Raw genomic sequence first — 18,026 nt, 5'->3', positions numbered from 1 at the left:
AACCTTCCAGCAGGTGACTGAATGTATGCCTGTGAGAGTGGAAGCAGTCATCGAGGCTAAAGGTGGGCCAACGCCATACTGAATTCCAGCATTACTGATGGGGGGCACCATGAACTTCTAAGTCATTTTCCACCAGGTGTCCAGATACTTTTGGTCACGTAGTATACATAGGGAGAAACCATAATAGTAGGAAATTAAGGCACATCACATCTTGTGTGATAAGATTTAGGTGTTATTTTTCCCACTGCTGTTCAAGAGTGGAACAGTTGAGAAATAGTGTGGGAGTAGTGGGCACTTGGATATGAATTGCAGAATAGTGATCTAGATGTAGATTAGGTGGCTGAACCTTCACTTGGTGTCCCCCAGCCAACCATGTCACACGACTTTGCTTTTTACTGAAACAGTCAAGTAGCTTTTATACTTGAAATAGAAATCAATACTATGAGAGCTACTATACATTTTATTGCCAAAGATATATAGGATGTATATCATGTTAGGAAGAGCAACTGTGACACTCTGCTGGATATGTTCAAATTTCTCTAATTTTACAGGCATAATAATTACATGAGTTGTATAAATGAGACTGTTGACACACTGCTGGGTATGCTCAAATTTATCCAATTTTTCAGGCATAATAATTACATGAGTTGTATAAGGGAGGAAGTAAAAGATTGTTAATGCATCATATTGCATGACTCTAAGAATATGCTGAGCAATTCTTTTCTATTGCATCTGCCACTGGATACTGCTGAACATTTCTCAGATGTTTCTACATTCCCAAAACAAACCATAGCTGCTACGGGGAGCTATATTAATCTTTTTTAATTATTGAATCAACCCAACTTGTTAAGGATTCCACATCTTTCACTGATACTCAAGAATGAGATAGACAGGTAACTTATTTTGTAGGCAGTTCTATTTTAGTGAGAATATCACTTCATTATTCTAATGCAACCACTTTTTATATACATACATACTCCAAGAGTAATCTTAGACAGATACTTACATTATCTAACAAATCATGTCTGTACATTATTACCAGTAATGGTTTTACAACACTTCCTCACACTAGACTCATATCTAAGAGATACCCTTTGAAAACAATGAACCAAGTTATGTTCGATAAGTAGGCCTCCAAGCAAATCACATATCTGGCCTAACATTTAATAAGAACTTCATCTGTGTACCAGATAGCAGTGTGGAACTATTATAAAAAGTTTCTGGAAATCAGGAAAAAGTAACCAACTTGAGCCATTCCCTGGGTTGCCATGTGCATCTTTTGAACCAAAAGAGTGAACTGAGTTTCACACAACTGGTATTTGTGGACTCTGTATAGACTCTTACCTGGAAAATAATCACTCTCAAAAAACCTGAGCAAAAACATCAGGACACCTGTTGGTCAACATTAATCCATGACTCACCTTTATGATGGGTGAACTCTGATGGGGATAATTTCAATAAGATGTCATGTCTGTGGAAGAATGGCAACCCTTTCTTCCTCAAGAGCTGAAACTAGAGAAGACACTGATGTTGGGTGCTGAGTTCTAGAGAAAAATCAATTCTAACTCATTCCAAAAGTGTTCTACTGGGTTCAGATTGGGACTTTGGGCATGCCATTTCATTTTAGGAGTAGTGTTGTCTACACACTACTGCATCACAGATGCTGCTGTATGACAGATTGCATTGTCAAGCTGACAGATACAGTCAACGTATCTGAACTGTTCCATTACTGTATGTAGTACACAATGTAGCAAAATTTGTTTGTATCCTTCCACTTGTAGTATCTCCTTAAGCACAATAATGGGACCCACCATAATTACGAGAACCATCCCATAGCGTAACACCACCTCCTCCACACTTTACTGTCGGCACTACAAATGATTTCAGGCAACATTCTTCAGCCATTTGCCAAACCCAAACTATCTCATGGGATTACTACAGGGTATAGCACAACTCATTTCTTCAAATCATGGTTTTCCAGTCATTAACTGTCCAGTGGTGTCACTATTTACACCACCTTAAGTGTTGCTTGGCACTGACTAAAGAAGTATGCTGCTGGACCATTGTACCACATTCTTTTTAACTTCCGACACATATTAATTGTGTGAAGTGAACTGCCGGTAGCACTTTGAAACTCACAAGTGATTCCTTCTACTGATTTCATGTGGTTTTTAATAACTCCCACCCCCACAAATGCTTGATACTCCCTGTCTGTCAAAACATGAAATCTTGATTTAGCTGTGGCAGTTCCTTCAAATTTCTATTTCACAATCACATCGGCAGGCAGACAGCTTTAGAAGGGTTGAAACATCCCTAAGGGATTTATTGCTAAGGTAACATTTGATGACTAGTCCACATTCAAAGTCACTGAAGTCTCCTGACCAACTCATTCTGCTGTTAGTGTGTCTCTACTGACATCACAATACTTCCTGTCTCCTTCTATATTGGCAGGTCTGCCCCTTGTGACAGTGGGTGGCCAGTTCTGTATCACATACGGGTGTCTGGATACTTTTGATCAGATAGTGTAATTTATCAAGCACGCTGAATATGAGTCTGTGCAACTGTCCACAAATCTTTGTTAAAAACTTCATACAATCATCTTCTGATGGATCATGGGGTGATAGCTGTTACTGTACGTATATGTAGTAGATATGAGTCTTTCAGCTGTATTTAAGGTCTTGTTTTCATTACTACGGATTTTGGTGTTCCATTACCCTAGCTTGGTTCAAATGGTTCAAATGGATCTGAGCACTATGGGACTCAACTTCTGTGGTCATCAGTCCCCTAGAACTTAGAACTACTTAAACCTAACTAACCTAAGGACATCACACACATCCATGCCCGAGGCAGGATTCGAACCTGCGACCGTAGCAGTCGCACGGTTCCGGACTGCGCGCCTAGAACCGCGAGACCACCGCGGCCGGCTACCCTAGCTTGAGGCCCCTCTATGACACCAGGTGGTGGTCATATGGATACCAAGTAATCATTATTATAGACAAATGTAAGAAATTGATGTTCACTATGCTGAACCTTCAATGCTGTTCATGGTGTGAACAGTGGCAGTACATCAACTGGTTTGTTGGCAGAGAGTAGAAAGAGCCCATCACAGCTAGAAGCTATTTTAGTATTTTTTTTTTAAGTACTGTGATATGTAGAAGAGTTACTGCTTCTCTTTTACTGATGTCTGGTGTTGGAGTGTGCATTACCTGTTTAGATAAATCTAATGTGTCTGATTTCAGCAGTGCATTTAAAACAGAGAAAAAGCTATTACTATATTTGTTTCATTACTCGTTTTAATACCTACCTATGGCATAAACAATGGCTGTGAATGCTATCCAAGCAGCAACGAACCTTGCATTGGGCTTTATGCGAAGTATGAAAACACCGCTGATGATGATACCAAGCCCCATCACAAGGATTCCTCCAAGACCTAAAACATATTGCACTGTTAAGTATACAATATTCTAATACACTGGAAAACCACATAAAAAATCAAAGTTGTATTAAGTATATTGTACAGCAAACTGAAATTAGTAAAGTAAACAAATGTGCAACACTATTATAGATTTGTTGAAAGAAGATTCCAAACATCTAGCAGCACCGTTGCTGGCTTTCAACTGCAAAGCACAAATGACTGCATTTGAAAACAGTAGTTATCTAATGAGCTGTGGTTGAGACAGGTGCACGAGAAAGCCATGCCCCCATTTGCAATTGTCAGGGATCTTCTTTCTCTGACTCTACTATAGTATTCATAGTTGAGACCTTAATCATTTTCCTACCTGATATCATGTTTGCAGTATGTGCTGCTAACCTGAACTGGCTCTCAAGATATTTTGGCAGAAAGGTGTAGAGACCAGCAATTGGCAAAATATGCAGCACACTACTTGCTGTGCGGAACATCAGTATATCATTCTTCAGCAGTCGCTTCACAGCCTTTGGAAAGTCTGTATGCAAAATGAAATAATGCAGTGGTGATGGTTCATATATTTGCCCAAGTTATTTATGGTACTTTTGAAGCAAAACTATGAAATAAAAAATTTTCATGGAATTGTGATGAAACTTCTTTACTAAAACATAATAGTACAATGATAAACTTACACAAATAAATCAAAACTGAAAGCTCAAACAAAAATAAAGGTGGGCAAAGTTTCTAATAATGAACTCTGAAATGTGAGTAATGGTAACATCCAGAAGTAAATCGCAAAATGAATAATAATAGTAATAATAATAATAATAATAATAATAATAATAATAATACTGCTAATAATTCTCAGATCATGATAAGTGAGGTTCGTTATTACCAAGCAGAAAATAAATGTAACAGAAGGCAGATAATGAATTACAGAAGGTTGTACTCTTGTCCCTTTTGCTTGTCATGACTAGTGATAAGACTTATATTCTTTCCTATACCAGCTTTTCCATCTTAACTTTTTCTTCTAGTACCTTCTCTCAGCTCTTCCAAGCAGATTTATATCCTTTTGAGCTTCTGTCATAATAAACAGTACCATACTCTATTTCTGTGTCTCAGTAACTCAAAGGTGAGTTATAACATTTATTCAAGCAAGCTACTGACTTCCATTGGATACATTTTACAAAACATTGCCTATAACACGAAATACAGGAATGCGTTGTTGCTACCATTGATTATGGAAGGCTTGTTGCTGTGGTGGATGAGGGAGAGAAGGGATGCACTGTAGCCAGATTTACATCCCCCTCCCCCCCACCCATATGATGTCATGCAGCTTTGCCAGATTTACACCACCACTCCTAGCTCACTTCCATATCCAAGATGACGACTTGTCCTAGGGACTCCATCTATGTCATTTCCATGAGAGTCCTGTAGTGCAATCAATCTAGAATGTTCTCGGTTCAAGTCCTGTCATGTTTAGTCAACAGGATGTGCAGCTTGTGAAAGAAAAGAAAAGGATCGTTTGGTATAAAACCACACTGACTGATATAAACGCATTCCCCAGGAAACTTACAGGTGATGACATAAAAGATCCAGATTATGAGCCTACGGTGTGTTTCTGGCAGGAATTTAATATCCCTAACTTAGGGGAATATGCAAGGCTTTACACTGACACAGACATACACCTCCTTGCAAACGTGTCTGAACAATTCCAGGGTATAGTCCTGGCAACACATATGCTAGATGTTGCCAACTACTACACCACATCTTGGCTATTTTGGGATGCAATGCTCAAAACCACATGTGCTGAAATCCAGATTTTAACTGATGTCAACTTGCTGTTTTTGGAGTGTGGAGCTCATGCTGGACTTTGGCAATGTGTTCATAGACACACCAAAGAAAATAACCCACAAATGTATGTATTGTTAGACAAAACATCCATCCATTTACATTACATCCTGTACTTTGTGGTGAAGGATTAAGGTGGAATGAGCCTGGCTGGGGTTGTGCAAGCATGGGCTTATAATTGATAGTTCCATTATTGAACAATATATTACTTGGATATCAAGTCTCTGAACTCCAATTCAATTTCAAGAATAATAATTTCAGGAATCTACTGACACAAGAGACTGAAACAATATGCCAACCCAACAGAAATACAATAAGCTTATCTCACAATGAGCAAAAATAATACACAACAGGACTTATGCTAAAATATCTCCATTCATTATATAAATACAATAATTTTGTTTGCATCCCAAATGACTGCAAAAGAGGGCTCCAGAATAAAAGGGCAACTTGTTTCCACCCCTGCTTAACTTTGCCAGTGGGTATCAAACAAAAGAATGAACCAGCTTCTGACCATTAATAACTTTAGAAGGGCACACTGAAATAAATCAGGACAGTCTGCTGGTTCACTGTAATTATCTACTATCTAATACAATCAAAACTTGGCTCCTACAGAAACACAACCACACAGAACTACAACTACTACATCGACTACAATAAAATGCAGATAAGTGAAAGATGCAATAACAGAAAATTAGGTAAGCAAAAGACACAATAACTTATTGCTAGTCCACAGCCATCTAACAGTGGCCTTGCCATATTTACAATTACACAATCAAAATATTACACTCTATACCAACACAGCCTCATTGCGCAAACCACTTGGAAGTAGTCCTGGTACAATCATACTACTTTACGTCCTTATCATGCTTTCATGAAACAACAAACCTACTTCACTTATTCTGCTGCACACTGTCACATTATGATCTAGTTAGGCTAATGTTGACGACTACCACTGCTTGCCAATACCAAATGTGGCCCACGAAAGCATATGCCATTTTGTGTTCTGCACTGTATTGCTGTAATGAAAGTCTCAATTATATTTCCTCACTGATGTCTTTCCCTGGAAGCTGACAAGATGACGCTATCTTTCACCCAATTTGACATTGTGCATGTTACAACCTGCCATACCCAATGCTGACTGTTCTGCATTGCTTCTGTTTTCATGCTTATTGCACTTCCTTGGCACTCTCCTATCCAGTATTGCCACTTCCTCTCCATATAGCAGCCTGACATATTCCCTGTCACACTTTTGCAGCTCAGATCGCGATGACACTGGCTCCACCATTTGCCAGCACATGCTGCCTCTGATGTGATTTCAATGCTTGTAGTCTTGCTTGACTAGCTGGTTGGGTGGGAATACCAATGTGCTGCAAAATTTTAATTTCCTTGCATAACTTGGATATTAACAATTTACAGGGTGTTTCAAAAATAACCGGTATATTTGAAACGGTAATAAAAACTAAACGAGCAGCGATAGCAATATACCATTTGTTGCAATATGCTTGGGACAACAGTACATTTTCAGGCAGACAAACTTTCGAAATTACAGTAGCTACAATTGTCAACAACAGATAGCGCTGCGGTCTGGGAAACTCTATAGTACGATATTTTCCACATATCCACCATGCGTAGCAATAATATGGCGTAGTCTCTGAATGAAATTACCCGAAACCTTTGACAACGTGTCTGGTGGAATGGCTTCACATGCAGATGAGATGTACTGCTTCAGCTTTTCAATTGTTTCTGGATTCTGGCGGTACACCTGGTCTTTCAAGTGTCCCCACGGAAAGAAGTCACAGGGGTTCATGTCTGGCGAATAGGGAGGCCAATCCACGCCGCATCCTGTATGTTTCGGATAGGCCAAAGCAATCACACGAGCATCGAAATATTCATTCAGGAAATTAAAGACGTCGGCCGTGCGATGTGGCCGGGCACCATCTTGCATAAACCACGAGGTGTTCGCAGTGTCGTCTAAGGCAGTTTGTACCGCCACAAATTCACGAAGAATGTCCAGATAGCGTGATGCAGTAATCGTTTCGGATCTGAAAAATGGGCCAATGATTCCTTTGGAAGAAATGGCGGCCCAGACCAGTACTTTTTGAGGATGCAGGGACGATGGGACTGCAACATGGGGCTTTTCGGTTCCCCATATGCGCCAGTTCTGTTTATTGACGAAGCCGTCCAGGTAAAAATAAGCTTCGTCAGTAAACCAAATGCTGCTCCATGCATATCGCCATCATCAATCCTGTGCACTATATCGTTAGCGAATGTCTCTCGTGCAGCAATGGTAGCGGTGCTGAAGGGTTGCCGCGTTTGAATTTTGTATGGATAGAGGTGTAAACTCTGGCGCATGAGACAATACGTGGACGTTGGCGTCATTTGGACCGCAGCTGCAACACGCCGAACGGAAACCCGAGGCCGCAGTTGGATCACCTGCTGCACTAGCCACGCGTTGCCCACTGTGGTTGCCGTACGCGGTCGCCCTACCTTTCCAGCATGTTCATCCGTCACGTTCCCAGTCCGTTGAAATTTTTCAAACAGATCCTTTATTGTATCGCTTTTCGGTCCTTTGGTTACATTAAACCTCCGTTTAAAACTTCGTCTTGTTGCAACAACACTGTGTTCTAGGCGGTGGAATTCCAACACCAGAAAACTCCTCTGTTCTAAGGAATAAACCATGTTGTCCACAGCACACTTGCACGTTGTGAACAGCACACGCTTACAGCAGAAAGACGACGTACAGAATGGCGCACCCACAGACTGCGTTGTCTTCTATATCTTTCACATCACTTGCAGCGCCATCTGTTGTTGAAGATTGTAACTACTGTAATTTCGAAAGTTTGTCCGCCTGAAAATGTACTGTTGTCCCAAGCATATTGCAACAATCGGTGTATTTCTATCGCTGCTCGTTTAGTTTTTATGGCCGTTTCAAATATACCGGTCATTTTTTAAACACCCTGTATATACCTTGCTTAGCAGCAATTTTCACAAATTGGTGGGTTTTGATGGTTCATGGCTAACTCATTTGAAATTTAGAGAAAGATTTTTCAGTTGTGGTGAATGATTCTGTTGTAGGTAGACTCCATATCCTAATACAAGCTGTATGACAAGCACAGTGATTTATCGCTATGTCAAGGTGAAGTTCTGCAACATAGTTCCCTCCCCAAGCTGCCAACAACTCTGGTAGGTGAAGAGAGAGACATTATACATTATTGAAACCTCTGGCAATGTCTCATTTGAGTAAGGAACTGATTAAAGTTACCTATATTATCCATTTCAGTTAGAGCCTCTGGTGGAAAGAGTATACAGATTTAAACGCTGTTAAAAACCATCCTTACCATTGGTATCAGAGAAAGATTATTGTAAGTTAATGATTAATGTGATTTTTGAAAAGATGGAGAATATTAGAAAACATCATAACATTAAATTAGTTGTTTGATGGTCATAGGGAGGCAAAAAAAGTGATTGCCAAGTCAAATTTTAAATAAGCTATCATCTTCCATGAAGAATTTGTCACTCTGGAGATGACAAATATTTATACATTTTATGAACCATGTTCATGTTGATATGTGTTTATTGGATCTGTTAAGCTTCACATGTACCATTTTCATTTTGAGTTTGCAAAATCCCATTTTGAAGACCTGAAGTTGCATTGTATGGATGTAGACAGTTTCAATTACTTGGTGAAGAGCTGTGACCCATATGAAGTGATAAGGTGTCATCTTGAAGCATTTAACAAGTTCAGATATGAAGCTGATAATCCATATGACATAATGCTAGCTAATAATGTTATCAGCTTGATGGAAAATGTGGCAAATTAGTCATAGATTGTGGAGTCTGTAGATCTACAAACTAAAATTTTCACACACTGCACAGAATCAGGTGCCAGATACTTTTAGGCTGGCTAAGGGTGTACAAAGTGCTCCCACATGAACTTTTATACGAGGACAAGTTGAAAAGTAATACCTCCAAATTTTTCTGTTCTCAGTATTGGTTGAGGTATTACATATCACTTATATTTCACAGTTAACTTTTCCACTTTTGTGACACAAGTTGTGAACCTCTGCTGCTTGAGGGCTCCAAATTGCAGTGTTTAACTTGATGGGGTGTAACATAACTGTGTCTGTGCATGAGGAAGAGCGTGCTGTAATCAAGCTTCTAAAAGCACAAAAAGTTCCTCCAACTGAAATCCATAGAAGAATGAAAGCTGTGTATGGTGGTGATTGTATAAATATCAGTAATGTGTGATGTTGGGTTGTTTGTGCACATAATGAAGGAAACAGCAGTGCTAACTTCAAAGAGTGGACAACTGTGCACAGCAGCCTATGAGACTTATTGGAATCAGATTAATGAACTCATCAGAAAAAAATCATCAGGTAACACAAATGCAGCTCTCAGGTATTTGTGTATCACGAGAGCTTATACAAGCCATCATTGCAGAACTGCAGTACAGAAAACTGTAAATGTTGGGTGCCTTGAATGCTCACTCCTATCATGAAACAGAGGAGATTGGACATCTGTCAGCAATTTCCTTTGCATTTTGAACAAGAGGGTGATGGATTTCTTAACAACATTGTAACAGGTGATGAAAGCTGGGTTCACAATTTTGATCCCAAAAACAAGCATCAGTGGAGTTCTGCCACAAAGAATCTCCAACACAAAAAAAGTTCAAGACCATGCTATCAACAGGCAAAGTTATACTCAAAGTGTACTGGGATATTCAAGGTGTTGGAATTCCAGCCTAAAGGCATCAACATAAACTCTGCAAGGTACTGCAAGACCCTCAAAAAACTGAAAGCATGAGTTTGAAAAGTTTGTCCATGTATAGAGCACCCTCTTCCTCAGCATGACAATGCCATACCATACACGAGTGCTGCAACATTTGTAACAGTCTGATACTTTGGGTTCACTGTAATTGATCATCCTCCATACAGTCACGACTTGGCACCACTCGATTTTCATCTGTTTCCAAAGTGTAAAGAACACTTTCGAGGACCACTTTGATAGTGATGAAGCATTGCAAGTAGAGGTGAGGTTGTGGCACTGTCAACAAAGTCAGACTCTCTGCGCTGATAGTATCAACAAATTGGTCTCCTGTTAGGAGAAATGTGTTCAGTACCAGGGTGACTATGTTGGGAAATAAATATGTAGGCATGAATATTAAAGCACTAGGATTTTAATAAAGTTTGTGTTATTTAAAAACCTTTAAGAGTTGTCACATAAAAAAATTAGGTGGCATTACTTTTCAGCATTCCCTCGTACAAAATTTGTCTATATGATTTGGTTTTCAAAGAGAGCTAGAAGGCAGGGTTTTTTTTTCTTTTGTGTGTGTGTGTGTGTGTGTGTGTGTGTGTGTGTGTGTGTGTGTGTTTTTGTCACTCAGCTTAGATGTTGTCGAGATACTTCTGTATGGAAAAGCAGAAGTGAGCTGTAGCATCGTCATGTAGTTGCTGCATTATCCTTCTTACCACAAAAGGCTCATCTTCTGGTAGAGGAGACAAGGTCACCTGTGATGTGCCTCGCCTATGAGGTGCTGTGGAAGGATGGCTGATCCCATGAGGCAATCTCCAATAATCCCTGTCCACACATTGAAGTTGAATCAGTGCTAGCAGTCTGCTGCCACCACCTATGGGGATTATCCGTAGCCCACAGTCATGTGTTGTGAAAGTGGCAGTACCGCCTCTTGTAAAGATAGCCTTATCTGTGAATAGCGTGGATGACCAAAATCACAACACCATTGTGGCCTGTATGACAAAATCGTTTCCATAGAGGCAAGTCCTTAGGTTATAAGGCTTTGTAAGTGATACAGATAATGGCTGTTGTCATGGACACTGCTTTCTGGCTTACCCCATGTTGGTGGGGCCACGTGCCTGCTGCTTGTACCAGGGTCATATTCTGAAATGTTCAACACCTGTTCTTCCAAGGTATGCGCACTTCCAACTTTCATCTTTAGCCATTCTTGTTTACAAGTCTGTCTCACACGAATGAGAAAACATTTTAAAAGAGTATATGGTGTGGTTACTGATCAGTGAGGATACTTGTACCGAATAGTTGAGCGCCCTTCTCCATTTGCCTGGCCACATGTAAAGAGCATGTCACGCTGTACCTAGTTAGTATATTGGACTATCATCTATCATTCATACACTACACAACACATGTCCACAATAGACTGACACTTGGTCTTATTTAAGCAATCTGATGTGAAAGTGGCGTGCCATAGGACTGCATGAACATTTCAAGTGATCCAACATGAAAGGGTGCCCTGTTGTGCAGCGTTCAGTACAGGCACGGGAGAAATGCCGAGTTGATGTGCCAGCTGCCGTGAAACATTTTTCATCCAATTTTAAGAAACTCTGTTCGGTGAAAAAATTGATTCTTTCATATCTTACAGCCTGGTATCTTAAGAGTCTGCAGAGGTTAAAACGCCTTGCATAAACTTCATTTATGGCTCATTTTGAGTCATACATTAAAGTGTATAAAATATAGCTATTGAGTTGTGGAAGTGCATTGCACACATTAATATTTATGATTTCTGTGTTGGCTGCATAGCTTTAAACTAATCGCTCCTTAGCTTTAAAGTAACCCATCTGTTGGTATGTAACAAAATACACTGAAGAGCCAAAGAAACTGGTACACTTGACTAATATTGTCTAGGACCCCTTGAGTACGCAGAAGTGCTGCAATATGACGTGGCATGGACTTCACTATTGTCTGAAGTAGTGCTGTCCATAAATCCAAAAGAGTACGAGGGGGTGGAGATCTCTTTTGAACAGTACATTGTAAGGCATCCCAGATATGCTCAATAATGTTCATGTCTGGGGAGTTTGGTGGCTAGCAGAAGTGTTTAAACTCAGAACAATGTTCTTGGAGCAACCCTGTAGCAATTCCAGACATGTGGGGTGTCGCTTTGCCCTGCTGAAGTTGCACAATGGACATGAATGGATGCAGATGATCAGACAGGACGCTTATGTATGTGTCCCCTGCCAGAATTGTCTCTAGACGTATCAAGGACCCCATATCACTCCAACTATAGACGTCCAACTCCAATACAGAGCATCCACCAACTTGAACAGTCCTCTGCTGACATGCAGGTCCATGGATTCATGAGGTTGTCTCCATATCCGTACACGTCCATCTGCTCGATACAATTTGAAACGAGACTCGTCCGACCAGGCAACATGTTTCTAGTCACCAACAGTCGTGTCCGCAACTATTCACTCATGTAAGACGACGCCTGGATCGGAAACAGCAGTGAAGTGGATGCCCTGTAGTTCTGATGGGTGTGGGTGCCGCCCACATGGCAACATGACTGCCCCCTTGAGCGTGGAGCTGAAACGCTAATACCCACACAACATTCCCACTTGCCTGGTGTGCTTTCAATAATCGAAACCAACACTGTCAAAGATCTGTTATAACCAAACCACCTGCATAATATATCACAAATGTATTGGTGCACTGTGTGTCTCTGTGTACTCATATGAATCAGTTGTTAGACAGCGTCATGAAACGAGGTGAGCGTGTAGTGACATAGGTTAGTTTTTTCCTACTGCTAGCCACAAGTCAGCTTTGTTTTCCTTCTATTATTAAAAGGTATGATTTAAGTCTCCCTGGCATATATGCGTTCATTGCCTATGTTCTTATGGGTGGCTGGATTTGTGGTTGGACAGTGAAAAAAGACGTCAGCTCGGGTTGCTCAGCGACCGTGCTGAAAGAAATTATTGTGTGATATCCGAGAAGTTATTTCAAACAACTGAGAATGTCACGAGTACAGTTCACCCTTCTTCTTAATGGAGTTAACAGTGCGACAAATATGCTTTAATACATTGTCATGAAAACGAGACAGATGGAGAGAAAATAAGTAAACTGTTTCAAACGTAATCTCCTTAACTGTTAGTATATAACCCAACTATGAGACAAGATGGTCAGTACCTACCTGGAAAAATGTTTGCGGTTGTCTATGGAACCATGACTGTGCCCAAGAGTGAACCTCTTCGTCCGAAGCAAATCGACGGTCACGAATGTCTTTTTCAGGGCTAAGAAAATATGGAAATCGCATAGATGGGAGGGTGTGTAAGGGCCTTCCAGCGAAATTTCTGCAGTGTAGTCAAAACAATTTTGGCAACGCGTGGGTGGGCCCACACGTTGGTAGGGGGATTACTTTCGAAATAATATACAGTTTACTTACTTTTTTCCATCTGTCACTTTCTCATTTGACTGTCCCAAATTCAACAATTTAGAAGTTTGTTCCAATATTTTGTGATGTCTAGACAATTTGTGAATGTGATGTGTTCTTGTGAGGACAGATAAATTGATATTAATAAAGAATTCAACTTACCAGATTTGTGTAGCTTTTCGTCCTGTACACAATCTTCCTTGCAAAGGAATCTGCATAAATCTAACCACTGAAGTTTTGTCTTGGAAATGTGGATTGTTCGGCATCCAGATGTTTTACTTGGCTCGTATTTTTTATTTTTTATTCGTGTATGTGTTGCTAATGGAATGAATTTTAGTCTGCAGTTCGGACATTGTTAATGCACCAATGTTCAGATCGCATAGGACGGCATCAAGTGCAGTGAGACATCGCTGTTTATTTTTGTAGTCAACATGACTGAAACTCCACAAACACCTACGCATAGAATACACGTCCATGAAGCGAATAATTCGCTCAGTTTCCCACTTCATATTTAACGTTGCTGACATGCTAACGGCACGACATCAAGCCTCAAATCACATGCAACTACTAGTTTCGTGTCACCGAAGTTGGAACTAGCCGAAACTCTTTGGTTTCGACAGCGATTCTGCGCACTGCGCTTCGCAATGGGTAGCACAGTTTCGAAACTTAGTTTCGCAACCTTGTGACGTCTAATAAACTAGCCATAACTTGTGTTTGATTTTATTATTGAAAATACTGACGAAAGCTGAGTTATCCTTTTCTGTCAGCAACTCTTCTGAAGAAAGTTATTGCAGCACGTGTCAAATAAGTTGTACGGAATCCAGCGATACAGTAAAATTGTAGATCAGTTTAGAAATGTGGAGGGGCGGAAACCGGCAGCCGACGAAACACGCTCGCTCAGATTTCACTTTTCGATGCGGCGCGGCGCTGCCTGACGCTCGTCGACGAACCGGTCACGTGATGCGTCGCTCAAGGCCAAGGTCAGTGGCGTTATAAGACCTTGGTGGAGGCTTCCTGGCCGAGATGTGGGCCAGAGCCGACCAGCAGCCGGAAACTGCTTGCGAGGGCGGGGCCAGGTGTTGCGCCTGTCTAGACCCGCTGTCTGCTTTTAACTGGTGGCTGCTCTCCGTTTACGCAGTCCAGCGGGTATTCTGTCTATAGGGCGAAAACTCTCCTTAACGAGAAGTCATTCAAGCTATTCAAATTTTAAGTTACTGGACTTTGAGGTACTAATAGCTAAACCTATGTTATGTTTCAGATGCGTCCACGAGACCTGCTACGTGTTCAGGCCCGTAATTGGGAAATGTTTTGTTTATTCGCAACCACTGGGCACTTTTCGTGTTCAGGCCCCTAATTCGAAAATGTTTTGTTTATTCGCAATCACTGGACACGTTTCTTTTCAAAGGGTGAATATTATTTGTTAAACGCGCGAGCGTACGCGTTGTGTGTGTATGTGTGTGTGTGTGTGTGTGTGTGTGTGTGTGTGTGTGTGTTTGTTTGTTTGTCTTACAACGACGGTCAGGCTTCAGCTATGGATTTGAGCTATGTTCAAAACAGTCCAGTAAACTAAAGACAATCATTTAACTGTAAATGAAATTCAAATCGGACTGTAGAACACAGACTCTCATTTCTGTATAGATTAAAAGCGAAAGAGTTTCATGGGGATACTAAAAGTGGCTATAGAGGTAGGATGGCGGGGGGGGGGGGGGGGGGGGGGGGGGAGGGGGGATGTATGACAAAACTTCACTTACAAAATATTCAAATACACGACAATTGCTTCTTCTTGTATGATACAAGTAATCACCAGTAAACCACCATTAGCTCTTATGACGGCCTAATAACAAAATGTATTATGCCCACAGATGTCCTTAAGACCCTCTTGCCGCCGCCCCCTGGAATTTGGAGTACAGATTATTTATTCCTTACAGAACACTCATACACTTCTAGAAATAATTTTCCGTGGTTCCACTAAACCTCCCGTTTAGCCAATTGCAGCATTACGTGGCTGATCGCAGAGTCACCTAAAAAATTCAGTGCTTGTGGCGTGACACGTCTCTAAACTGACCAAAATGGCAATTTTAGAGTCATTGAACCTATGGATAAATTTCTGTTGACACTGATGTGCCTGAAGATTAAGTGATCTTCATCGAAACCGATAATATTTACAAAAGAAAAAAATCATTTTGAACTCTGTCATTGAAATATCTTTGTCTCTAGTTAATACTTGAGGCTCAGTATAATATATCAGTCCCATAAAGAGAGTGAAAAGAATTTCAATTTTGGCGAGTGTGGGGCAAGAAAGCAGACGTAGTTTCTGGAAGACACTGACGTGGAATTAATTAAGACGGTTGAAAAAAAGTCTTAGCATGGTATTTTCGGAATTATAACTACACCGTATTACAAGTGAACAACTTCAAAGTGTGAATGATGAGTTTTATACACTAGATATTACATCTTGATTCTGTACGAATAGAAAATGTGCGTCGGATTGGGGTGAGGGGCGGTTAAGACACGGAAAGGATAATTTGGAGTCCTGAAGTCGAGAGCAGTGAACGTCCAATTCTTCTGCTAATACCATTTCGTGATTGTAACTCGTCTCCTACCTCATTAACTGTATGTGAATAGTGAAATTATAAACCACAATTTTTGAAGCGGCGTTTCGATTTTCTGGGTACATATGACGACAGATATTCGACCTACGTCAGTGTGTTGAGGAATACATACGCTAGTGCACTAGATTGTTTTAGATTTAATCGAAATAGTGAGGAATTACGATTTGAAAGAAATAATCGAGCTTGGATATGCCACATCACCTAACCACATACATCGTAGAGGAAGTTTTCAGAGTCTAAAAATGGAAAAACAAATTAGTGTTGATGGAACATATCTGAAACACCTTAGTTTTGCTGTTGATATTGTGATGTTAGTCTCTAGTGTAGCTAATCTGCAACAACGAATGGAAGAACTTAACATAGCAAGCTTAAAGGTAGACCTGAAAATCAGTTTTAGTAATATTAAAATGATAAACAACGAACACATGGAACACAAAACTCGCTGACGGAAGTGGCAAGTGCTACACCATAGACACTTTCAGGGAACTCTATCAAACTGCTTCTTCAGTATGTCCATGCTTGTAGAATATGTCGATGAAAATTTCATGCTTATGCGAGCTTATTTTCAGAACAGAAAAAAAGCCATTGCTACAGATGAATTGCAAGTTCTCGATGGCTATTGGGTGTGTCTTAACATTACTGGAACTTTACAGATGGAGATCGTAACTCGAACGCTTAGCTCATAGTCATCAGTCGGGCTTTGAGAAAGACCGAATCATTGGCATGAGGGACATGGGAGCATCACGCCGACAGATCGCACAGACAGAAGGCTGTAGAGCACTGACTGCAGGCGAAACGGAGTCACGGAAATACGATATGATCGTAGGAGTGTTTCACTGGCTCTGACGAACAGGCAGATTACAAGAAATTAAATACGGGCAGAGACACCACGAATCGTCGGGAACAGATTATTGGAAACTGTGTTGAGGTTTCGAGTTGTCTTGTACCGACTCCTGGAATCATGGTGTAGGAAGCTATTAGACGGGACAACAGGACTGATTTGGTTGTTGAAGGGAGCCTGACTTCTCTTCAGTATACGGGAAGAACTGTAAATCCCGTTGTCATACCGTTCATGACCGTGGTACCAAATGGCATGCCGGCCGGTGTGGCCGTGCGGTTAAAGGCGCTTCAGTCTGGAACCGCGTGACCGCTACGGTCGCAGGTTCGAATCTTGCCTCGGGCATGGATGTGTGTGATGTCCTTAGGTTAGTTAGGTTTAAGTAGTTCTAAGTTCTAGGGGACTGATGACCACAGAAGTTAAGTCCCATAGTGCTCAGAGCCATTTGAACCAAATGGCATATTCCAGCGGGTTAATATAAAACACGACACTGTAATTCACACCGAAAATCCCTTGATGTGTGTACGGATCGCTGACTGGCCTATTCTGCCTCCTGAATTGTCACCCATTCAGCATGTGTGGCATGCAGTGGGGACGGGTACATGTTCATACCAGCGTCTAGTCAGCGATCTTCATGATGTAAGCATGGAAAGAAATTCCTCAATTTAATTTCAGGGACCACACGTCATACTGATGTTGATGGTGGACATCAGTTCAGAATCGGATGAAACGTTAATCTTTTAATAGGTCTGATGAACATCTCCAAAGCATTTGATAAATATCGGACTGCTGTTTCATGGGCTCTTTCCATTTACATCTGAGTAGTACGAATTAATAATGACCTGACAGAACCAGCTGACGAGGTGTCCTACGTAGAAAAGTTGGAGAAAGCGACTGGATAGCCAGCAAAAAACGGGGGGAGTCGTCGGGAGTTCTTCTGATAAAGTAAGTAAGATTTGAAAACAAAGATTACGATACGTCTGAAAGGGAAATATTACAATAAACTCGTAGCACTGATTTTTACTGACGGCAGGAGACGTACTTTAGTGCGAAAACCACTTAAAACCTTTGGGCGCTCTTCAGAAAGAAATGGGAAAATGTATACTGGTACCTACTAGGAGAGACAGGGAAACAGGTACACGA

General features: G+C 40.9%; 1 protein-coding gene across 1 annotated transcript in view; it reads right to left on the bottom strand.

Annotated features, from left to right (window-relative positions):
- The window catches only part of LOC124609156 (solute carrier organic anion transporter family member 74D-like), an 87,784-nt gene that overhangs the window by 20,753 nt on the left and 49,005 nt on the right, over nt 1-18,026 (bottom strand). The window contains exons 6-7 of the mRNA XM_047140048.1: nt 3,780-3,944; nt 3,305-3,430 (exon numbers count right to left, since the gene is read on the bottom strand). Coding sequence (XP_046996004.1) covers nt 3,305-3,430; nt 3,780-3,944 — 291 coding nt within the window. The remainder of the gene's footprint in view (nt 1-3,304; nt 3,431-3,779; nt 3,945-18,026) is intronic.

Source organism: Schistocerca americana, chromosome 1, assembly GCF_021461395.2.
Source record: "Schistocerca americana isolate TAMUIC-IGC-003095 chromosome 1, iqSchAmer2.1, whole genome shotgun sequence".
Lineage (NCBI taxonomy): Eukaryota > Metazoa > Arthropoda > Insecta > Orthoptera > Acrididae > Schistocerca > Schistocerca americana.
The sequence above is the reverse complement of the archived record's forward strand: the minus strand, read 5'-3'. Positions and strand labels throughout refer to the sequence as shown.